The sequence below is a fragment of the Scleropages formosus genome, chromosome 22 (assembly GCF_900964775.1).
Source record: "Scleropages formosus chromosome 22, fSclFor1.1, whole genome shotgun sequence".
NCBI classification, from domain to species: Eukaryota; Metazoa; Chordata; class Actinopteri; order Osteoglossiformes; family Osteoglossidae; genus Scleropages; species Scleropages formosus.
The window spans coordinates 18,516,936-18,542,916 of NC_041827.1; the positions used below are offsets into that span (position 1 = coordinate 18,516,936).

Consider the following 25,981-nt stretch of genomic DNA (forward strand, 5'->3'; position numbering starts at 1 on the left):
AGCTGAGACAATGCGGAACGGCTGCGGAGAGCCAGCACGAAGGTCCCACGGGAGCCGGTCAGCCGCAGGGAGTGCGAAGCGATCGGCGAAAGCCAAGTGGGCACCGCCATGTCTGCTACGTGCCGTGTGCGAGTGAAGGAGTCGTACCGGTTCCGAGGCCGGGCAGACAGAGGACAAGGGTGGCCACCTCGACCTCCGAGCGCGCCACCATGGCGGGCTGCTGCGAGTGTCCTCACCCCGACCACCAGTGCTGAGCGTCTGGGACCTGCGCTCTGACCGGAGGCGCGTGAGACCAGCGTCGGACATTGGGACACTTGTGTGGGGTGGGCAGCAGCGGGGGACGCTGCTGTTTTTTTGACAGGGGGTTATGTAACGACCCCGCGTTACTGTTTTAGGAGGGAAACTCCAAAATGTAAATAGTTGCATTCTGGGAAATAATTATGAAATGTGGGTATGCAACCACTGGGGGCACTTAAGGGGAAAATGATGGGGTGACCGTGTTTACCAGTGTGCAGGCAGAGCGTAGGGCTGCTGGCATGGCTGGCATGGCTGGCATGGCTGGCATGGCTGGCATGGCTGGCATGAGTCCCGCGGGAAGCTGGGTCCTTGGACTAAGAGCGTTATTTCCCTGGTGCTGGTGTTCAAATAAGTTGTTTGTCATGAATGTTGCCTTTGCATTCTTCTTTGCCCTGTCTAAACAAACCCATGGTGCTGTGCGTCATGTTATTAATTATAAGGAGAAGAATATAATAAAATATCCAGGGTTCTGTGGGATCCACTGGGCCTTTGGAAGCCAAGCAGGTGCTGGGGTTTGTGGTGGCCCTTAGACTTCTGTCTGTAAAATAGTAAAGGTACATATATGACAAAGTTATTTTTATTTTAGATATAGAGACATGCAGATAACAAATAGGAGCATATAGAATTATAATTTGTAAATAAATGTTATTTTTCTAAATAATGTATGATAATGGATAAGTGTTGCTTCTTTTGTATGGGTGTAAGTCTGTGACAATGACAAATTAGATCTCCACAAACAGAACATATCACACACACACATTGTCTGAACCGCTAGTCCCATACAGGATCGTTGGGGAGCCAGAGCCTAACTCTAAGGCTGGAGGAGGGGACACACCCAGGACAGAACGCCAGTCCGTCGCAAGGCACCCCAAGTGGGACTTGAACCCCAGACCCACCAGAGAGCAGGATCCGGTCCTACCTACTGTACCACTGCACCTCCCCCCAGCACATATCAGTTTATAAAAAATATTTACTATCAAAGTGTGGTGGTGGGACCCCTGGGCAAGGCCCGACTGCCAGGGCCAAACCACCCGCCCCAGGGAACCAGAGCCTAACCCCGCACACAGGGCGTAAAGCCGGAGGGGACACACCCAGGACAGGACACCAGTCCCTCGCAAGGCATCCCCAGCGGGATTCGAACCCCAGACCCACTGGAGAGCAGGACCTGGACCAACCCACTGCACCACCACACTATCAAAGTGTACTAAATTAAATTTTGTATATAGTCATATTTAGCTTTGTCTTGTTTATTGAAACTGCTAACTCTTGGCTAAAATGCAGGAGGGACTATAATGATAATGGTTAGAAAGATAGAAATTGGACATTTTTAAAGAACATCAGAATTGTTATACATGTATAGGACTCTTCTGATTCTTTGGAGAGAAACCTTGGAATCACCTTTTTCAATGTTGTTCAGCATAAATGTGGCCACTATAGTGGGTTCATCTGTTCATCGCATGTTAACCATCTGTTTCTTTCCTCACATACGTCGTCTTGATTATGCAATAATGATTTACTGTTTTACCGTAATATTTCCCAGTTTATTATTTGCTATTCTATTCTCTAAAATTTCTGTCTGCTGTGGAGCAAAAAGCCACACGTGTTTGTGTCCAGCTGCCACTAAGACACACTCAGACAAACAGAAACAGGAGTGTTGGACCACCTTCATTCAGCTCACCTCTTCAGTGTTTACAGCTCATATCTGGTCTTAATCAGTGGTGGTGATCAACAAGATGAACAAAAACATAGCATGTTTTTTGGGATGAATTAGTCAACAAAAATCAGTACTCAGCCAGGGTTTGTGGAGATAACGTATTTGAATCTTTTTTTTTTCTTTTAAATTGATTTTTAAAAATTTTACAAGTTTTAGCTGAAAACTGGGGGGTGTGGTGGTGCAGCAAGTTCGGCCACTGCCTGCTGTGTGGCGGGTCTGGGGTTCGAGCCCTGCTTGGGGTGCCTTGCAATGGACTGGAATCCTCTCCTGAGTGCCCCCACCGGCCCTGTGTCCTGTGTTGCCGGGTAAGGCCCCGGCTCACCGCAACCCTGCTTGGGACAAGCAGTTGCTGACGATGGATGGATGGATGGATGGATGGATGGATGGATGGATAGCTCAAAACTAATAGTGGCCAGTTGTTGGGTAAGAGGTGGCCACACAGTAGGAGCAAGACATTTCCAGGGAGAGGACTCAATACAACCAAAACCTCTTGTCCAGGGCCACTCTCCACAGACTGCTTTCTTTGAAACACACTGCCTTCAAGCTCCCAGGTCTGCACATGCCACCAAAGTGTGTTGGGCAGTGAAAAAAGCACAGCAGCAATTCTACGTTTTCAGGTACCCAAAGAGGATTGGTACCCACACAAAAAAAAAAACTGCCCAACTTGAACCGTGGCGTTCTGACTGGGGAGCATCAAAGAGCAAACACACTCTCCGAAGAGTGGTGAAAATAGCCCAACGCATCCTTGGACCAGAACTTTCAGCAACAGAGCACCTCGATACAGCCCCGCGCAGGCGTACGGCCCACGTACCATCGGTCAAGGCGTGTTCATCTGGAGAAAGAGCAAATTAAGCCTGCAGCGTCACAGATGTGAGAGCATCACGACCCAAAGGAGCAAGTCTGTGGACAGATTTTCCCCAGGACAGCATACCTGAATGACAAAGACGTGCAGAGCAGCGCAACAAACCCTGAATATCTCTGCACCCGCATTAACTACCTCTTAAAATCACTATGTGCAGTAACTGGTCCTCGTGACTGGCAGTACATCTCTCAAAGGTTTTTCTTGCGTGTGAAGTGTGTGTGGTTTCATTAGGTGTGTGTGTGTGTGTGTGTGTGTGTGCATTGCATGTAGTTAGTGTGTCGACAGTCCGCGCTTTCTGCTCCTATTTATGATGTTTCCTGGTCTGAGAAACAGTGCAAGATTTCCAACATGCCGCATGTGTCGATCGCAGTAAAGGACTTAACATCTTGAGTAGTGATGAGAGGTGATACCTTAATGGTTATTGTTTGCCGTTTTCCTCTATCTCAGTACTTAGCATGGGAAGGCAGTTATCCAGAGGTCTACGGTTTAGGTTTCATAGCCTTGAACCTTCACTACGTGATGACGACCGGCGCTGGAGGAACTGAAACACTCCGAAGACTTACGTAAGGCAGACCTTAACAAAGCATTTCCACTGCAAAAATACCTCACTGTCTGGTTCAACGACCATTCATTCCAGGAACGTCTGAAGCTTCTTCAGAGCACAGCATTCTAGAACAAATCGTTTATTTACCGTGAGCACAGTACTTTGAGTGGACTTCCATTTATTTTAGAAAATGTAAAAGCGGTTTTCTTGTAACACCAAGACACCTTTTCAAGACTACTGGGGCAGCAGTGGTCCGAGCTGTGGCCTTGCGCTTGAAAGGCAAGGGTTTGAATCACACTACCAGTGATCAAGGTACTTACCCTGAATTGATATAGTGAAAATGACCCAGCTTTGTAAACGGGTAAATCATTGTAAGCAGCTAAGTGTACAAATCACATATTGCAATTCACCTTGGAAACAGAGTAATAATTAAGTTTTTCTGTATTTGTATAAGGGGGGCCGTGGTGGTGTAGTGGATTGGACCAGGTCCTGCTCTCCCGTGGGTCTGGGGTTCGAGTCCCACTTGGGGTGCCTTGCGATGGACTGGCATCCCGTCCTGGGTGTGTCCCGCCTCCCTCCAGCCTTACGGCCTGAGTTGCTGGGTTCGGCTCCAGTTCCCCGCGACCCCGTATGGGACAAGTGGCTCAGAAAATGTGTCTATTTGTATAGTGTAAGTATATTTAAAACATTGCGCATCAGATGTTCTTAAGGTAGGTCAGTAGTCTTATAAATGAGTTAAGCAGTATGTTTAATGTAAAAATGAGCATCACTGAGCCAAGAGAAACAGTTTATCTTCTGTACTATGTAATAACATCCTACAAAAATGCCCATTTTTATTAACTAAGTTCCTGCATCTGTCACCACATGACATTCTCCAACCGAGTGTAAAAATAACTGTGCCAAGATTAGCTGTCACTTGGGCAGAAACTGGGAAGGAAATTCCATTACTCACCCATTCCATTAAGTGTGGGAACAGTGATGGGGAGAGAAGAAAAAAAGTATTGCATAAAACCTGTTTATCTTGCAGAACACTTAAAATGGCACTTCTCTTCCAAGAACATTTATTACAAATCGAATAATGGGGAAATACTTGTCACATCTGGAACTGGAAATTAACATTTCACAAGTACATCAAGGAGACATAAAACCCTTAAGTGTGCTTAACGGTGCTTGTGCTGCGTCCACGGTGCGGAGCTGCGGTCCATCTCACTTGGTTCCGCTCATCACCGCATGCACATTAGAACTGGGCCAGAGCTTCCAGTGACACAGGATGAGGTCAGAGTTGGAACACAACATAGTACTGTCAACAGCGCTTTCTTTGGTGTTGAAACCTCCTGCTCGGCCGTATACGTTGTTATTCAAACATTTTTAAAAAGCCATTTTAGTTAAGCTGTACAATTAAAAAAAATGTAGCCAGATGCCCAATCGCTAATCTTTTGTCATAAAAATCAGCCTTCAAAAAGATCATAATGTAAGATAACTGCAACAAGATTTTAAAATAAAGTTGAGGTTCACAATAGTTCCCAGGAAAGTTGGAATCTAGTAATACCTTTGCCAAATTCATGCATTTTTTGTTTTCTTTCAATATCAGGCTTTAAAAATTTTACTTTTTGGTTCAACAGTTTCTAAAAGGGATTTTTCTGTATTTTGTGGAACATGTGAAGAACCTACTCATTCTCAAATAAAACATTACAACCAAATGCAACATAAAATTAATCAGAAAATGTTAGAAGCAGTAAAATATATTAAACTCGAACATTTTCATAATACATGTCAAGTATCACAGAAAACACAAGGAACATCATACAATACTTAAAAACCATGAACAATTCAGAAACTGACAAACATGGCACATACACATGGCAGCAGCATGGGAGCCAATGATAAATAATCATCAAAACATATTTGATGCAGCAGTTACATCACGTCTTAAATGCATTAACGTTCGTTTAGAAAAAAATGCAGCAGCAGAGAAAATATACTTTTGACCCAAATCTAAGCTTTATTTCAAAGTTCAGCAAATATGTCTGAACTTAACGTTCACTATAGCTTCTCCCCCAAGGGCTGTTTGAAGAAGAGTCGGTGGAGGGGACATCAGGGGCCGTGCAAGCACTGGCACATTATCTGCGACTCTCCAGCAGCTCTCCGTTTCATTTCGTGTAAGACGGGGGCCAAGATGGCCTTCAGGGATTCATACACGGCTGCCCCCTCATCGGAACTGGGCCGCATCTGCAAGAGAACAGGCTGGCGGGAGTCGTGCTGGTACAAAACAGCTCCACGTGTTAGAGTCGCTCGAAGACCGGGGAGTTGGGGGTCTATCATTGACCCCCAAGAATTTTGCACACATGGCTTTAGGAAACAAATGCCCTTCGATGGGCTATACTGTACAAATGAGAGCTACTGGGCTCATTTTTGTCATATTTGCAATTATTCATTTAGTTGATATTTTCCAAAGCAACTTAAAGTAAAAATACAATTATTTACCTATTTATACAGCTGGGTAATTTTACTGGAAAAAGGGTACTATAGCCAGAGATGGGATTTAAACCTGCAACCTTTGAGTCTAAAGGTAGCAGGTGTAACCACTACACTACCAGGTGTCCCAGCTAGCATATCTCCCAGTCAAACAATGTTTACTGAAGAATAATCTATAAAGACAAATATTCCATTCAATCCAGCATGCTGTAGCAGTACAGCAAAATGGAAATTAACCAACCTTTGTGAAAGCTTTTATTGTGCGTTGCAGAAAAGCATCTTCCAGTTCCTGGGGTACTTCCGCGACGTGCGCTGCGCAGTCCAGGATACACAGCAGTGTTTGTCTGGGGCCCTGGATTACAGGGGGAAACAGTGAGCGGACATCCTGCCTATGGAATATTCCCTTTCCATTCATGATGAAGTACAGTATTTCAAAAGTCAGGACACAGCATGAAAGTGCTTCACAAGTATGTTAAACTGACTACCTGGTGTGATCACACCAATTAACACTTTTCTGTCAATTCTAGCTGCTTTCAAAGTATTCCTGAATCACATAACTTGCATGGTGTATTTTCCTACCGATTCGTATTTTCAGTTTTAGGATTTCTAAAATAGTATCCTATAGAGCTTTTAAAGATGACAATTAACATCCTCACTCTAAACAGGATATCACTATGACTCTCAATGGCAGCTGAAAGAAATACGAAAGTGAAGAGTTATTTTGTGAATGCAACAGATCTGGTCAAGAGACAGCCTATACACACATACACACACAACAGTCCACCCTATTTTGTTTTCGGAAATTTGGGCCGATTAACGAGAACAGGCCTACAGCGAGAAGTGCGCAGGTATCGATACAGCCTTTGGAGCGTGCCTTGTAAAAACACATGGTAGGACAGCACATACACAACATAGCTTTTATTCGGTGTTGAAAGAAAAACTCTCTCAAAGGTAGAGAAAAGGTTACCATCTACCTGTCCTGTTGTGTTAACCTTCTCCAATTCTTCATGTTTGCACCTGTCACATGCTTTGGCTTATTTCGTGATGAAGAAACAGACGCATACACAACAGACCACTTCTCTGTCTTCAGAATATCGCCAACCGTACGGTGTCAAATTTTCCACTGTCAGTTGAAATTACTACCAATTTTTTCTTGACTTGCCTTTGGCATTCTTTCTTTATAAACAAATTTCATGTTTCACTTCAATGACTAACAAATGCAAGATGCAATACTGCGTACTGTTTTACACTGTGTCTGGCAAATGGGTAACACCGCTGGCATTTGTATATGCGTCCTAAAATATGTGAACTGATATTTCACTGATGTCAAACAAGCACTATTACTACGGATTAACAAGCACTAAATATAAGGACAGGTGTTTAAACCTCTTTTGTGGGTGGAGGTGTGCAAACTGGCAGACTAATGAGTAGTTTTACAATGTAGATGAATTCACCGTGTGTGAAATAGCAAATTTTATGGATTAACAAGTGGACCTGTAAAAAGCACACTTCATTGCCGTTAATTTAAATTGACCAAACATGCTAAATTCCTCTGCTATATTTTAAATGCCAATAAAGTTCAGTTATCAAAACTGCTCTGGACACCTTTAAGGCCACACCCATGTGTTCAAATCACATCTATGCATCATACCTGGATGTTAATAAATAAATAAAAATCACCTTTCCCTATCATCATTTATATTATCTCTCTATTGTGAACCCCATTTCACACTGTGTGCTTCCAGGATATACTCTGGCTCACTATAACCTAGCACTAGAAGAGAAGGTTAGTTGGATAGTTGATATTTATTGAAGATCTCTTTGCTTTAGAATTGTAGCCCAAATAACATTTTTAACGTAAAATGCTTTGAGAAGCTATTTTTAAAATGTACTACATATTTTTTTTTAAATTACCATTACAAGACTACATAATAAGGCAATTCTTGCAATGTCATCATTATTATAATCCCATTCTGCTGAGCTATTTGTACAGTATCATTTATGGTGAAAGAATAATACATCACAAAAATTAGTTTGTAATAATGCCTTTCATAGGAACTCATAGGGGAGGCCACCCTTTGTCTTTTTGCTGTGTCAATTTTTAGCACATAAACTTTACCTTTTTGGCTTATTATGACAGATTCTTTTACAGTATGATAAAAATGTCACAAGATTTCTGAGATAGATTCTTGCGAGCCAGCGCACGGTCACGAGACAACAGATGTGGAAGGGAAGCCATATCACAGGGGTGGGAGGGCTGCTTGCCCTGTGAGGTACTCATCGTTACTAAGGGTCGTATTTTTGTTCGGAAAATTTTATGGTACAACATACAAGTCCTTGTAAATTGAAATTCACATAATATGAGTGCCTGTTGTGCAAAAGAAGCACATAGGTCCCATCACTGGAACAAAAATAAGTGAACATCTTAAAAGGCTGATGTCCAGAGTGTTTAAAAAAAAAAATTGCTAAAAGGCTAATGCACAAACTAGGGTGTGATGGACCTTCTCACCTTGTCCAGGCAGCTGAGTGCATGCTGGGGGTCCTGGTAGCACTCACTTTTGTGTCTGCTCAACTCCAGCACGTCCACTTTCGAGAGAACAGGTTCCTTCAGCTGCTCCAGCCAGGACCACAAGAGGCCCGACAGCACAAAGGGGTCCCTCTCATTGCACATTCGGTCCCATGCCCCCTCCCTGGAGTTGAGCTCTGTCTGCAAAAAAAAGGCATGAGCCATGCTTTGTCTTCCGCTTGGACTAAGCACCACCGTTCGTTCCACACCTTATACCTAGAACACCAATCACATTTTACCGATGAAAAAGAAAGAGCTATCCCAACTGAAATAAACAGTATTTAATAATAATAATTAAAAAAAAATCTAAGTAATAGTACTTTTACACTTTCAAGGAGATGCACACTTCTGATGTAAAAAGAGAAACAAAAAATCAGATGGCACACTTACACTCATTCTTCTGTTCATGAAATCTAGTAACAGTCATGAAAAAAGTGGAGAGCTACATGTTTCAATGAAGAAATTTTGCTGAATGCTCTCAGAAATGGTTAACAGGAGACACTGATTAGCAGTCCCACTCAGCAATGGCCTCCTTTGTTTGTAGTGGAGTTACTCAGATATGTGTGAAAGTTACAGCAATTCCTTTTCAGGGGTCTTCAATTCAGATTCCCATTTTGCCACTTATACATAGTATCCCTTTTTAAATCTTTTTCTTAGTCTAAGAACTACTAGTATGGCATGCAAACCCATTAATAAAATATGCCAACTTCCTGCTTCTCAAAATAATTCAGAAATAATGTCAGGTCACATTTAAAAGAGTGGACTGACTTTGCGCTGATATGTAATTTTACATTCGATATTTTAGGATCTGAATTAGAGGTTAAACTGGATTAAGCACTTCCAAACTGCAAGTCAAAGGTACAGCAAATGGCTGAGCATGAAAGAAAACATGAAATGTCAGATGCTTGAACTTCCTGGCAGTCGTGTTCATTTTCCACTTTTTAATATGAGCTGTCAAATTAATTCACTATCCCAAAACTGCTGGAGGCTTAGGTGTTGGCCCAGAAGCGCAGCAGCACAGCAGTGGCACACACCTGACAACCATGCAACACACAGAAACTGCTGATCATAAGTGTACCGACTGCTGTCACTCAAGCCAGAAGCCGCTAATCACACACAAAGAGGCCGTATCCTGGGGTGCCCATGTTCCAGGGTGAGGGAGAGATGCTGACTGTTGACTGTTTCCTTTGTGGCCAAAACATAAAACCCCTTGGATTGGACAATCAGGATCAGTTTCTTTGCTTTTGCTATTTCCTCTGAGTCTATTTGATTACAATACCTGGCACAATTAATTTGTATATTATTAGGGTCAGTCATTTCATTTTTGCCAAGCTGACTTGCAATTTTAAGTCTGTAGCAAAGGTTTTTTATGATTTTCCTTTTTTGTACAGTCAAGTAATTTTTACTTGATCAATTCAGTTAAGAAGTTTGACCTAGGATACTACAATAGGAGATTCAAATCCAGGCCCTTCATTTTCTACGGCGACAGCTCTAATTAGTACACTATCTGCTGGCCCATACTGATGCAGAAAAACTGCAAATATTTATACTTCAGAAGAATTTACTTCAGTGCACATACCTGCCACTTTAGGACTTTGTGTCTGTATTCCTTGCCATCCTGATCGAGGTCCAGAGACAGCGCCTGGGCTACTAGCAGCCGCCGGGCCTCCAGAGGGAGTTCAGTGTGTACTGTGATGAGGGGGACCTCTGACCTATTGTCGCCATCATCTCCCATGGTATTTGTTGCCAGGTGGTCAGCAGCAGAGGACAACCCGTCAGGGTCTGGTGGGACTTCTGCACGATGCTCTGTGAGCCAGGCTGGGACAACTGACTTAACAGCAGGGGGGTGCCCCCTTCCCCAGGAGCCCAGGGACATGCTGCGCTGGGACTCGCTCAGCGGCTTCCTTCTCCGCCGGAACAGCGGTGAGCTGTCAGCGACGCTGGGCCGTGCCTTTGCTTCCCAAGGTGGGGTGGGGAACAAGTCTGGTGAGGGATTGCTGCCAGAGGCCTGGTGGACAGACAGCACAGGCAAGAAGTGCAGGTCAGCAGAGACACAGACCTCTGTCACGTCACTCTGGGACAAGCGTAGTTTGTCGGGGATACCAGAGAAGGGCTGGCACACCAGGAGATTCAAGGGACTCTCCGCCCACGTTAGCATGGACGCCAGCCCTTGGAGGTCTGAATCACTGTAGCTATGGGTCTTCCGGAGGCAGAACGAAGGCTGGTTGTTGTCCACGTCATCTCTCGTCCACATGTTATGGAGTGCGGCCGACGGCAGTTTCGCTAGCGTGGGTGGATCAGACAGGCAGGCCTGTACCACAGCGATACCCTTCCCCATCATCTCCTTGCCCAGTTGCTGGATGGCCTGCTGAGACACAGTCTTCTCCACTTCAGCAGTGAGGTCAGGGATCTCCAAGACCTCTTCCTGGCTGGCCTGCCGGCCCTCAGCAACATCCAGCAGCGCCTTGCAGACAAGCTGAACGACCTTAGGCACGTGTTTTAACCGGCGTGCCTCGTAGCCGTGCAGAAGGTGGCGCTGACGCGTAAGGTACTGCGCAAGGGTGACAGCGTTGGTCCGGGGCTCGGCACAGGAGAACACACTTCTGAGCGGAACCAGGAACTGGGCAAATTCTCGCACACACAGCAGCTGGCCCCGGGTCTGGATCGAGTTGGGCCGCTTTGCCCGCACAAACAGGATGGCCTGGTCTGCGCTCATCCTCGTTGTGAACACCAGGTAACACGCTATCAGCACACCTGCGCGGCAAAAGAAACCGAGCACAAAGCAATCATTAGTGTATGACTGGTTCACATACTTCCTTATTCCGCTATAAAATTCCAGCAGAATGATCAGTTTCTTTGGAACACATTGCAACTCCATTTAAGCAAAGAGACTCTAAAAAAGACTGGTAATTCCTCACAGCAGTAGATTCTGATTACTAACATTAATCCATCCATTTGCAGTAGCCACTAGTCCAGTTCAGGGTTACAGTGGTCCAGAGCCTTTCCTGGAACCATAGGGTGTCAGGCAGGTCATGTCCAGAACTGGATGCACGCACACAGACACCAGGGACAATTTAAAGTCACCAATTAACCTGAAACACATCTTTGTACTGTCTGAGGAAACCCAGGTGAATGTGGGGGCAACATGCAACCTTCACACAGACCGAGTTTACCCACCTTGCCATCCTACTAGCATTAATACTGTTGACAAAGCAAAAGAAAAAAGTTCCATAATTAAAACAATTTGTAGCGAGTTTTTTTTTTTTTTTACCTGTTCGTCCAAGTCCGGCATGACAGTGAACAGCAACTTTTCCCTCTTGAATAGCAAATGACATGACCTTCACCATGTCCAGAATGGTAGTCAGAGAAGCAACCCCGTAGTCTTTCCATCCAAAATTGTAGAAATAAACTGAAAATTTAAACCACTGTCATTCTTCCAATATGTGGTGTCAACTTCCTGAATTGCAGATCAGTTTAAAATCAGTTATACCCTTGCTCATGCTTTGACCTTAAAAAGCAGAAAAAGTTCTTATTGTAAACGGGTGTCTTTGCTCATGAACTCGTCTTGTGGTGCTTTATGCAAATAACTCATGATTTTCTATTAAAACATCTTTGAGATCTCTTACCATGCAAGTGCAAAACAAAATTTTGGAAAATGTCAACGACTCAAACATTTGCATAATAAAGCAGTCAAATTCAGCTACTCTCAGCTCAGTGCAGCTGAAATATAAAACATTTTACATTCGGATCCGTCTAAAATCATATTACTATGACACATCTACGGAAAAAACAAATCAATTACTTGCAACAAAATGATCTCAAGAGTCATCCAAGGTGTTTCATACTGCTTTACTGCAATTAGGAGAGCAGCTGGTCATGAACAGCACTTGAGTCAACGAGGGCCACGGGGTCAAGGAAGGGGGGGAAAATTATCACTTACTGCTTGCCTCCATGAAAATCTCCGGCCGGTACGTGAAGCCACTCTCTGGCTCTAGAGGGTTGCCACAGCTGGCATGTTCCCCCGGGCGCTGCAGATTGATCACAGTCCGCAGGCCACAGCTGTGCAGAGACCACAACCAGCGTGAGCTGCAAGGTGTCAGAATCTGCCTGGCTTCCATGGCTCAAGAGACCAACAAGAATTTTACAACAATCATTTCTGTCAGTGCCACTTATGAACACTGCTGATACGTACTCTTGAAACTGGTCGATGATGTTGTATTTCTGTATGATTTCTGTTGAAGGCCTTGCCATCGCTAGCAAGTTGTCAGTGATCCTGAAACGGAGAGAATACTGTGCCGGTAATTTAATGCTCATTTACTTTATGCGTCTATGTTCTCATTATCTTGCTCTCTAAAGAAATTCCCATTTTGAACTAAGGAAGAGGCCCTGCCAGAAACAAGGTTCAAAGGTCAGAAGTGGCCTTCCAGTTGAACCCTTGACTATAGCATGTCAACTAAAACGGCTCAGAAGAAAAAAAAATCTACAAAAAAGTTGAAATTTCCAAAGCTCCCACATCAAGGACCCTGGTTCGAATCTTTCCTCTTGTTATAGTACCCTTCATGTTAGTTACCCTGAACTGATACAGAAAAAATACTAGCAGTATAAACATGTAAATCATTTTAAGTAGCTTAACACTGTGAGTCACGCTGGAAAATGGCATCAGATAAATAAATAATGGGGGGGTGGGGGGTTGCGGTTTGTGACATCTCTTACCAGGAGGAGTAGAGGCCCTTGATGGCCTGTTCCTCCTCGCTCCAGCGTGACGGGTTCTCATACTTGCAGGCACGGCCCCCACAGGTCATGGAGCACTGCATGTGGCCTGGAATCACATGTCTCAGCGTCTCCCCCACCTTCGTGTACTTTGCAGTTGGGACCCGGACACTCACTGGTGGGACGGGGGGGAAAGAACAAATAAAAATTACGGAAAATTTTATAAAAACATCTTGGTTTGTCTACATGCCACACACACACACACACACACACACAAAGCTGTGGTCTCCACGGGCTCAAGTCTTCCAGCTGACCTTGGCATGAAAAAAAGTTGCTTCAATCAATATGTTGATGCATCATATTCTAGCTCTAACCAAATATCTACAATCAATATGTTGCATACTTTGCGTTCACTACTCTTAGAGGCAGCCGAACCGGTTTCCCAGAGACCGCTGACAGAGGTGTGAGCGTTAGTGTTTGGAGCGCTCCGCAGGATGACATTACATTGTATTCCCCTAGGGTCCGCTTGGTCTCCGGTTGCGCTGAGCACCACCATGACTTGCTGTGTGGAGCGGGAGAGTGTCTCCACCGCTGAGCTGCGCCGCCGCTGCAACACCTTTGCGACGACATCCGAGGCAGAATGCCGGCGACTCTTTCCAGAGCTGCTCTGAACTCTATGTCTGTGTCGCTCCATTTCCCCCTCACTTAAAGCCACAAACTGAAGCTGCGATCTATCCACACTCCAAACTACCGGTGAATCACTGCTAGTACAATAGCCCACTGGCACACAAGTGGAACACGATGTCAACACAATCCATTGGTTTCATCGGTTGCGCTTGAAGTGTCGTCATGACAACCAGCCCCTAAGTCATCAGTAGGAGGCAGAGCAGAGCCTCTGTATCCACACATGAAGATGAGACGTGTGCAATAGTTACGAAAACATGCACATGGTATCATATCCTCTTCTACAGTGGGAAAAATGTAAGAACTGTTGAGCATAAAAAATATATATATATATTTTCCCCCTTATGCTGCTCTAAGGCTTTAATAAAACTGCACTTCAGAGTAGTCAAAAACCTCTTTAGGAAATTTAAGAAATATTCATCTACGACACATCTTTAATTGTTGCTAACTGATATTACTGTAAATCTCAAAAGAAGGTGTAACGTATTTTGATCAGTCCAGCCATTATAGGCAGCTGAATTTATCTGACTGTCAAACAGGATTCAGTGAGATCCAACAAGACAATGACACCATTAGGTTTTCAATTATTCAAGCTCCATGTCACATGAAACACCTACATCCTTCTGACCAGAAATGGAAAGATCCCCAGCTGCAAAGAGTGGATCATTACAGGGCACATTTTGCTGTTGAGCCTTACAACTAGCCATTGATCTAGTTTGGCATCCGTCCCAGAGCACACGATAACTGACTTAAAAATGAGTTCTCAGGCACCAAAGACAGAGCATCACTAATGAAATTAAGAGTGTAAAATCAGGCACTTTGCAAAATTTGACATTAGGCACCCACTTTCTCTTCACCAAAAGCAACACCAACCAAAAGTTCCCTTCTTTGTCAGAAAGACTTTTTAAAATTGTGTGTGTGTGTGTGTGCGCGCGCGTGCGCATATATATAAAATAAATTTTAACATCACATCATTCCCTATTTTACCCACAACCCAAATGCTTATGTCAATCCAATGTCATACCCATCTCCATTTCCGTTCCCTGGGTGGACTCCACGATGCTGACTTTGTGCATAGCGTGCGGCAGGTCGCTGTGGAGGCTTATGCCGGCTGCCATGGCAGTCCCTGGAGGGGGTGGGGTGGAGAAACACGTGAGGAAATCAAACAGACACGCAGTGCTGAGCCTCAGCCCCACAGGCACTACGGTAAACATCCAGACAAAATGCTAGCAAGGTGGGGCAAAAGACCAAATGAGGCAGAACTACATGCACAGAGCACCTGTAACATCCCAGGGGAGACGCTGCACAGTAAATCACCTGGACTACCACACAATACCATACCATACCAGAACCTAGACGACTGCCTTCTGGGAAACGGATAGGTGAGACACGGTGAAATTGCGCTAAGGTCTCCGTGACACCCTCCGGCAACACAGCAAAAAAAAAAAATAAAATAAAGGTTTTGGATCATTACTACAATTTCTACAGTTGCCCAAGCTCTGTCCTTAAACACACTGTATTGTTTGAAAGCACAGCTCTGGAATGGAGGAGGGGATTAAGAACAGCATCGTAGCACTTACAGTTTGGGAGACATTTAGAAACATCTCATAGAGTGGAAGAAAATGAATGGATGGCTCTCAGGAGGCTATTCTCACATAGAGCTACTGCAGAAAACTGCAGTTTTCCACTTGGAGAAATGAACACCTTGATTGGTTCTGATCTGACTGCAGGCAAACTCAGTAAGCCCAGTTCAAATGTGATGCCAGTGCTGAGTTCCTCTGCTACCCATGTCCGCCATCAATAAATAACAGGACAGCAGTAGCTCCTGTCTCCCCTATCAGCTTAACATTTCTTGACTGACATAAATCACACGTACAAGCCAGCACTGCAGGTTACAAAATGTTTGGCGCATCTCATGTTAACATCGGGCATTGCTGACTAACAACGATGAAATCTTGACCTCTCACGTTACCTCTGCCGACACAAAACTGCATATTATAGCCAACAGCGACTGCTGGCGAAACGATACGCCTTTGTTTCTTGACTTTTCCCTCATGTATAATGCATGCACCGGTTCTTATAAATTATAAATTCCCCGAGAGCAACCTGCTCCAGTTTGCTTTGATTTCGGTTGTAATGATTTACCCACAATATACCTCAAATATGGAAAACCATTTTTTTAAATATTGTAGTAATATTCTAACGTATAGTATTAGAACCTACAATGCTTGAAAGCAGAATAGAAATCAGGTCTAAGTGAATTAGAAAGTTTCAGGGGCAGCAGGTAGCATTGCAGGTACAGCTACCACCTTCTTCTCAAAGGACCAAGATTTGAATTTCACCTTCCGCTGGAGTACCCTTGATCAAGGTACTAACCTTAAATTTATATGGTAAAAATTCCACGGCTGTATAAATAGGTAAAACACTGCAAGTAGCTTAAGGTACAAACTTAAAATTGTAAAATGAGAAATGAACAAATAACTTAAGCTGCCTTGGACAATAACCAGTAAATTTTTGTACTTAGTTTTCCGTCTGAAAAATGTTTTAGGTCCAAGCGACCCAATCGCATCCAAGAGCTGCTAAAAATAACGCAAGGGCCAGTTTGTCTGCCTGTGTGGTTTACATCAGCCTTTGTTTTCCTAAGTGTAATTTGTGTGTGTATGGGTGTCCTTATCTCCACACCCGCAGCAGTGTTTGCCGAGGCCAGAATATGTGTCTGCCCACCGCGTGGGCTGCGACATAGTTCACCCGCTAAGCTTGTGAATAAACAAGCAAGCACAAGGCTAGCATTGTTCACACTGCGCCTGCTATTAATTAGACATCTCCACTTAGAAAAGCATCTGTGCACTCAACTAGGTCCACATATAAAATAATTAAAAAGTACTTTTTAATGTGCGAGAAATGATCCAAAAACACATGTTAAATGCAACTGTATTACCTCCAAATCTGAGGAAAGGACACAGCAATTTACATGTGAATTCAGTCTGAAATCTAGTTTTACTAGAAAGCTACGGACAGAGGTATATTACATAAAAAGCACACATAAATGGAAAATCCCTAACCCTTAGATTCACTTGCATGAGCTCACCAAAATCACATTACAATGAGACATATACTGCTTCTCTTGAGTTGTAAGTTTTGCATGCTAAGTTATTTGCAATGATTTACCCACATATACAGTTTGATATTTTTGTTCTGGAGCAATTCACAGTTAGCACCTTGATCAAGGGTGCTATGACAGAACCAGGAATTTAAATCTAGGCCCTTTGATTGTAAGGCAAGGGTGCTAACTGCCACACACACACACACACACACACACACACACACACACACACACACACACACACACACAGAGACACCCTACTGAACCACACTACACTTGGAAAAAGAGTATGAAACAAATAAATTACTTGCAGGTGCTATCATTATGCTCAGATCTTGTTTTAAGAATGGCATTGTGTTAGCCAGTTGCTGTATAACAGCAAGGAAACCTTCCCAAGAAGCAGCTGGTCTGTTAGCGGGAATCAATGCTTTAATCGGACATAAAGGAACTTCAAATCCATGTTCACTTGTAGTATGACAAGCACACTGCAGGATAAGAAAATTAAAAGAATGGGATCAAGCAAACTGCATAAAATGGAAAAGATAAATAAATGCAGCTACGTTTAAGTGGCATTTAAAGCCACCGAACCCAGACAACCATGAGCATCCTTCTATTAAATATCAGTATGAGCTTCCTGCAGATGAAAAGCATCACATGACTATGAGGTAAAAATGTCTGACAACAAAGACCATTATTAACACCTTCTCAATCAAAGCATAAAGACCCATGGGTTGTGTTTTCTCTATAACAAACAGCTGTTTCAGAGTTTCTCTGGTCGCAAGTTCCCTCTAGAATTAAAATGACAGTAGTGCTTCTGTTCATATAAATATATATATATATATCAGCAAGTTTACAGATTGTAGAGGGACATGCGTTTCCAATCAGCGTTTCTTGTGTGTAGGAACACAATGCATTTCTAAATAGTTCAAATGCAGGACCAGTAGGTGGCGTAGTGGATAGAACCACACACACTGACTAAAACTGCTCATCCCAAACGGGAGGTTGTGGTGAGCCAGAGCCTAACCCAGCAACACAGGGCATAAGGCAAGAGGGGGAGGGGACACATCCAGGACGGGATGCCAGTCCATCACAAGGCACCCCAAGCAGGACTTGAACCCCAGACCCACCAGAGAGCAGGCACAGGCCAAACCCGCTGCACCACCACACTCCCTACTGGACTGAACCACTCAGGTTCAAATCCCTGCTGCTATTGTGGAAGCATTGATAAAGGTACTAATCTTGAACTGCTACAGTAAAAATCACCCTGCTGGATACATTGGTAAAACACTGTAAATCAATGAATAATCAAATTGAGTAAAAACAGGACACAAGGATGTTACTGTAACTAGTCAATGTAGTCTTGACTGATATATCTGTATTTACATAGCCTCCTGAAACCCTGGGGAGGAGAGGTGGAGGGAGGAAAAAATCTGATGTATTTTCAGGATTTCTGTACAATTTCTGAGGATAGAATGTCCTCTATAACTTCCATTAGGACGTAGCATTGTAGCCTGAACAATGTGTAAGTGTTATTAAGTTATTCATGACAACGAAAACCAACCAAAAGAAAAAAAGTAACAAAAGTCAACCTTTCACTGCAAGGGCTGTGAAATAATGAAGGAACTGAAATCAATCACACACACACACACACACATTTTCAGAACCGCTTGTCCCATACGGGGTCACGGGGAACCGGAGCCTACCCGGTAACACAGGGCGTAAGGCCAGAGGGGGAGGGGACACACCCAGGACAGGACGCCAGTCTGTCGCAAGGCACCCCAAGCGGGACTCGAACCCCAGACCCACGAGAGAGCAGGACTGCGGTCCAACCCACTGCGCCACCGCACCCCCTTGAAATCAATCACCCATAGTATAAATAAACTAAAATCAACCCTGAGCAAGTTTACACAGCAGCTGAACAGGAGATTACCAACAGGACCTTTCATTATTGCAAATATAAAGAAGGCTTTGCCTAATAGTACAGATTTGTGGTTTTACAGGTTTATCTCATAAGTGCATATTAGTTCACATACAAAGAACTTGGTCATGATACCTTGTGTAAAAGGAGCAAGTTAAGAGACACCAATCTACACTTCGACCCAGTATTATAAATATATGAATTACAACTTTTCAAAGATACAGTTTTTTTCCATTTTTTTTATCTTTAATTGCCATTTTTAACCATTTTCTAAGATTTCTGTTGTGGACTAAAAATTTCCTGCATTTCCACGTTCCACCATTACACAGCAGCACAATGCACCTAGAACAGACACTCAAACAGTGTTGTAAGGGTGAAACTGGGTGAAATTGCACCTTTACAGAGGACATGCTGTAAAGGTGCAATTTCACCCAGTATATTTTTATGCATTATAGCTATATCACAGACACTGAGAGCAACTATCCAACAATTAAGTAGACGTTTGTGCCCATTACACTCTGATAGGAAACTGAAAACGTCCCAATACTGACAAACCTGTGTAAGATGTTTCCGCTCTCTTCCTTGTGGCCACTTGTGTGGAAGTTCATGATAACATGTGGCCAGCATTTAATGTGAAACACTTTGTAAATCTGTTCACCCCATGTGATTCTCCATTACACTGGTACATACCCTTCTTTGCCTCATCTTCCTGAGGTATCTGATGCACACAGCTAATATGGCACTGTGTCATTATGTAAGCAGATCAACACACTGAATAGGAGGTTGTGCGTCATGTCAATAAAATAAACTGGTGTCCATGCTGTATCCTGTCAAATGGCCAATGGTTTCAGTATAGAGGGACAGTGTATGAGCAACTGATAAAGAAATTCACTCAAAGTCTTACAGTGAATTTTTAAATATATGTTTATCTGATGTATTAAGAGAACCTGACCCATCAGTGAATTAAAGAACCAAGCTGTATTATTAAGCTTTTATTGATGGCATAGTTTAAGGACTTATGAACAATTCAGATCTCTGGTCCCCACTGTGTTTGTAATATGACATACAATACTTAAACTTTTTGATACGTTAAAAATCTAAAAACTTACGGAGCTACGCAGAAACAAAAGTTCACATTTTAAAAGAATGAATATTTGTGCACAACATCACATCTGACAAACATTTTACAGCAAATATTTCTTCAGGGTTGTTTCTGCTGTTGGAATGCCATTTTTAAAAATTTTGGTTTTAATTTGTTTATAATTTCAGCCATCTTTTTTTTCACCAGTACATCTGATTTCTACTTAGAGGCAAACAGATCCCAGCAGGACTGTATAAGACCAACTTAGATAAAAATAAAGAAAAATACCTTCTTCCCTCTAATAATATACCGAGAACAACCTGTTCAGTGAGATCAACCGAGTTGGAGCAAAAAACAAGTTTATTCACTACAATGAAGTGTTTCTACAAATCTCTAACTCAAACACTATACATAAAGCATGCAGTGCTTGTCAGCTGTGCAGAAAATTGTATAATATTCCAAATGCACGAGCAAGCTTGTTATTCACCAGCAGGTGGCACAGCAGTTAAAGATCAGACGTCACCCTGAAGGCTGTTAAAGTTTCAGTCCCAGTCCCTCCTACTCCTGTAGTCAGTCCTCTTGAGCAGGGCATTTAACCCTAGACTGATCCAGTTAAAAAAAAAAAAAAAATCATAGATAAACAGGTCAATCACTGCTACTTACTCTGCATAAAACGTTCATGAATAATTTTATAGTTAAAATACTAATACAGTGGCTGTGTCTCAAAACCAGCTGGTTGAGTTCTGTACATCTCCTGGACGTGGTTCGTTTCTTATCCGATTATCGGTACTTGAATTTATATATATCATATATATATATATATATATATATATGTATATGACAGTAACAACCTAAGTTAATTAACCAGCTGGTTAACAGCATCATCAGTCAGTGGTCTGTGACTCTGTCTGTCACTCTTCATCACGCAAGAGAGACAGAGAACCTCTGCTGCTTCGCCACACACACAGCCGAAGTAGACGCGCACTGAACGTCTTACACTGAGAATTGTATTAATTTCCGTTTATAATCAGTTATTCGATGGCTAAATAAAAATAAACAAAGCCCCTCAGAAATGTGCCGGGGCTATTTCCAGCCTCAATCCTGTCCAGCTCCTCCCGTCCGTCCTCTCACCTCTCTGGCTTCGAACATAATAATTTAGCTGCCTCAGTGCCTGTGTGCGTTAGCCGTTCGGCTCAGCGCTCCATGGCCATACCTGTTTCAGTCTCTTCTGTCGCTTCTAATGGAGAACCGACGGTTCTCCGCGCTGCAGCGGCCCGAATCGAGAAGGCAGGGCACTGCTAGGAGCCCCATCTCCTCGGGCTTTGTCGTCACTGCGGCTGAAATTTCAACTTCTTCGCCGGGGGAGGGAAGCTAACGGTTCTTAGCCGCCTTTCCGAGGGATGCTTTCAGCGGCTCGAGGCGCCGCCCCTCATTGGCCGGCGCAGGAGCACGTGACCCTGCAGCTCAGCCTGGTGACGTCGCGTCCCGCCCGCGCGTGCGAACGCGGGATAAATCGAATAGCGAGTTGCCTGTATTATAGAGTGGCACGTTAGAAAATGGAAATAAGCCATAAATCACCGTAAGATCGAATCAGCAGCAAAAGTCGTCTTCATGTCTCTCTTATTCCTGCATGTATTTAAACTAGCTTGGGAGTTTAGCATTAGAAAAAGACAAAGGACACAAACCCTGGACTGCATGACAAGGAAAAACCACGTATCTAGACATAATAACATAATCTGTCTCCCCCAGTATTTATGCTTGACTCCACAGTACTATTTCCAGGTATTTCCAGGTATTGGGGGACCAAAAATATGAGCAAGTTGTTGCACCACTGTGTCTTACAATCCCACCTCCTGTTCTCCTGGACAGAAAATATTGATGTAACATTTGTACTGTCTGCAGATGGACGGACAGGTACAAAACATCTTTAATCCTGAAGGAAACCACAGAAGCCTACTGCAGAATACATACAACAAATCAGTGGAATACCTATCACCTATAAAGTGATGTAAAAGAGCACCAGCATGCAAAATGGAAACATTCTATGCTCAATATCACCTTGACAGGCCTCCCAGTTGAAGAAAAATCTTAAAAGAAGGCAGCCTTACAAACTGTTGGGATTGTTCAGTTTTAGTTTTGGTCCACATACAAACAAAATGTCACTCGTTAAAATCTGGTTACATAAAATAACCCAGCGCTGCATGTTCTCATAGAACTGCAAAGGGCCATAGCCATACCCACCAACTGTGCTCAGGAGAAGAGCTGGTCCACTGTTGCACGAATGGGACAAAATCCACAGAGTGGATCTGCTGTAGTTGGAATGTGTTTGGCATATGCTGTGGGAGGTACAGCAGTGTGAGCGGTGTTCATATTCTCTTTCAGAATACCAAGGTGCATGAGGCTGTTGAAATGATGGGACTAGAAGTGGCATCTCTGCTGGGGATGTTGTCCATTTGGCATCATCTGACTGTGACCTTTGGCACGCAAGTGATTCACTGCCAAGTGTGAAGCGGCTGGTACGAAAATCAGCACCTCCAAGTTTGAGGTCATGGGCCTGTCCCAGAAAAGGTTTGGTTGATCCCTCCAGCTGAGGTGAGGACAGCTGCCTCAGTGGAGGAGTTCAGCATCTTGGGGTCTTCTTCACTGGTGATGGAAGAAACATGGAAAGAAAGATGAGTCCAGTGTCAGTAGTCCTGCAGGTTCTATATTGATCAGGAGCGAAGTATTCGGACAAATCTCTCAGTTCCCCCATCTTCACCTACAGTCGTGAGCTTTGGGTGATGACTGAAAGAACGAGGTCGCAGACATAAGCGGCTGAGATGAGGTTTCTCTGCCGGATTGCTGCATGACAGGGTGAGAAGTTCAGCAAACCAGTAGAGTGTCAGAGAAGAGCCACTGCTCCTCCAGATTGTGAAGAGTCAGTTGAGCTGGTTCTGGCATGTAGTACTGCGACTGGGTTATACTGGACACATCCCACTGCCAAGAGAACACAACGCAGACCCAGGACATGCTGGAGAGATAATATCTCAACTGATCTGAGAACACCTGCATGGAGCTGAAGATTTGCTGGAGAAAGCAAGGTTTGGGCTGTGTGCTCAGGACTGCTGGAGGAAAGGAACCTAAAAGAAACTGATTAAATCAGAGCTCATTATCACACCCGCACAATGGTCGACAGCCAGGTTTTTTGCACAGAAAAAATATGTCTGCAGTCATAAACTTATCTAAAAAATGGATAAAAACAACATGTATTTATTAATCACAGTCATTGTTAACTAAATCTGTAGTTTTAGTGCCTTTCAGGTGACTGATCTAAACACTGAACTTTCTCTTTGGTGCCATGACTGATTATTATTACTGCCATTATATGGACACACAAGGAATGGGGTTTTGTTTGGAAAAATAAACTTAATAATACTGCCAGTAATAGCAATTATATGAACAAATTGCCAAAAACAGTGTTTTGATTAGCTTTTGGCATCTATTTGTGTTTTTAATGTAACTTACTTCAATTTGCAGTTATGTCAGCTATACCACCAAAATAACTTCTGGCTTACTGAATAAGAGCTGAGTCATACAGTAACATTATTAGTCTTGTTTTTGCATTTTTTTTTTCCTCCTAAAGAAAACAGGGCTTGAGCTGCGACCTTCGGGTTAAGACGTCCATGTTTGAAATCACTGCCCAAAATTCTTTTTTAATACAATATGAGACCTGAGACAACACGCGTAACTCCTTCATTTAGTTTCACATCTGGATTGCTGTTCTGGAACAGAACTGCTTTGGAAATGAAAGAAAACAAAATTACATACCTGTGTTCATTTAGTAATCATGTTTTATTTAGTCTTAGTGTAAGTCCACTAAATGGGTATTAGTCATCTCACATATCTGACATAAACAATTAAGTTTTGTCAGGTCTAAACTGACAAGATTTACTGTTCCATATACATGACTAAAACAGAATTAATTTCAGTCCCATTTCAGGCATGTTGTGAGATTTTCTTGTACAAAAAAACAAGAGAAAAAATGGTTGCACTCTTTCAAACCTTTTCACTTTAAAAGTAAGACATAAAATATACTCATCATATAAAAATATTAATAATAAAAAAATAAGATGACAACGGACGAGAAGGATGGATTCACAACCTTCAACAGTGAGGACATAAGTGGAGGAAAGAAATTTCTGGAAACACTCTATAAATATGCTTGCCAAACGTTGACATTAACTCAATGGCACTTAATAATAACAGCAAACTTTTTGCTATTTAAGTAAGGAGCCTTTACACTGAAAACAAAGACAAAAACAGAATTATTCACAAGACTTTAAAAAGGCAATTTGAAGATTTTTTTCCCACTCTTCAGCCAGACCGTGTAGTCTTAACTGTGTCAACAGCCAGCAGAAAATTTTCCAGAAAAAAACACACAAGTAAAACCAAAATTTACTAGTTTATAATCTAGTCAAAGTTAAAATCCAACCATCATAATTTCAATAAATTCTGGGCAGTTTGACCAGTCTTTTGAAATTGTGACCCACGTCTGTTAATGAAAAAAGTCAAAGTGAAAAAGTAATGTTAATAAGATTTTCTTAACGTTTTAATATGTCTAACTTAATATCCACACTATACCGGCATGTTGGTAACACTGAACAAGGTATAAAATGACAGATTCTATGTGACATGATAATAATGTACAGTATTCATAGCTCCTAATATACAGAGGATAAACAAGACTTAAATCAACGAAAAACAGACGAGAAAAACAGCAGTCATACTTATACTCTGCTCACTTACGTTAAGCGAAGCTATAATCTATAGTGCTGCACTTTTACCAGGGAAAGAATTTAAAAAAGTCCTCTTTTAACCACTTCGCGTCTGCTGCTCACACCGGTACCCTCATTTTATAATTCATTATAGTAATTTCATGAGTAATCGCAGTACTGTACAGTCAGAGTGTAATAATAATAATAATAATAATAATAATAATAAATAATAATAAGGGTGCCTCCAGACTGACTGGACCTTAGAGATCAGTTTGACGCCCTATTTTCTAATCATGAATGCATAAGTTTGTTAAATTTTTAGTGACGCGTGATCTTTAAAAAAGTTTCTCTATTGAGATAGGGTTCGTAATGAAAGAAACCACTGATCTTTCATACGGAGAGACGCGAAGCGACAAACACAAAGAAAACGTGTTTGCGTGAAATTAGTCGCAGTACGCGAGCGCGTCGCAGTCGGAGCAGGAGCGCAACGCGCGTCCCCAAGGCGCGGCACCGGCGACAAGTTCAAACGGAGGTTTATTCACAATGACATTAATGGCCTTTCTTACATGTTGAAAGAGACCTATAATATGTCACGTCTCCTACTTCTCTTCCACCCCCCCCCCCAAAAAAAACTGCGGGGCCGAGAGGGGCCACCTCCAGTCCAGGTACTGATGGATTTACCCGAAATCCATATGACATACTACACAAATTGGTAAAATTTACCACACACAGAACCACCTACAGGAGATCACACAGAACAAAGTGAAAATGGTTTCCCACCGCAGCGCCTCGTCCATAAAACAGCCCTGTCGTCGCTTTCATTTCTACGACAAGAATTTCCGTCCGCGCGTTTTCGTCTCCTTAGAATTTGAGGCAGGAAAACGCAAAGCCGTTCGCTCGGGCCCAATAATGGACAGTTCGGAAGCTGCGAGGGTTTCCTCTTTGAATAAAAATTAAAACATCTTCAATGCCCTGGAGGAAACAGTGTGTCCATACATACATACTCAGAGCCCGACCGAAAGTGCGTCTTAAAGCAAAGTACATAAGAAAATAAACTATAGAAATATTTCCGAGAGGTGCGACCTAAACACCACATTCTTCTTCTTCTTCTTATTATTATTATTCTTATTATTTTTTTAATTATTATTATTATTAATAACAACGGCAATAATAATAATAATAATAATAATAATAATAATAAAAATAATAATAATAATAATGCAATTAATGCCCCCTAGTGGCATAATGTTGTAATAGTTAACAGGACTGTTCA

At 42.8% G+C, this 25,981-nt stretch overlaps 1 protein-coding gene across 2 annotated transcripts; it reads right to left on the reverse strand.

Moving 5' to 3' along the window:
- Positions 1-5,284: 5,284 nt before the first annotated feature.
- ptpdc1a (protein tyrosine phosphatase domain containing 1a) lies at positions 5,285-21,369 on the reverse strand. 2 transcript variants are annotated; one of them, XM_018734015.2, is made up of 11 exons: positions 21,168-21,369; positions 14,877-14,978; positions 13,172-13,343; positions 12,651-12,731; positions 12,399-12,517; positions 11,730-11,867; positions 10,581-11,212; positions 10,038-10,466; positions 8,402-8,599; positions 6,134-6,244; positions 5,285-5,646 (listed from the first exon to the last, which is right to left on the reverse strand). In XM_018734015.2, the coding sequence occupies exons 2-11, from the start codon at positions 14,968-14,970 to the stop codon at positions 5,512-5,514; spliced, it is 2,109 nt and encodes a 702-aa protein (XP_018589531.1). In that variant the 5' UTR covers positions 14,971-14,978; positions 21,168-21,369; the 3' UTR covers positions 5,285-5,511. The 2 variants fall into 2 exon arrangements, with proteins under 2 accessions (XP_018589531.1, XP_018589528.1); XM_018734012.2 differs by having other exon boundaries at positions 10,038-11,212.
- Between the last annotated feature and the right edge of the window lie 4,612 nt (positions 21,370-25,981).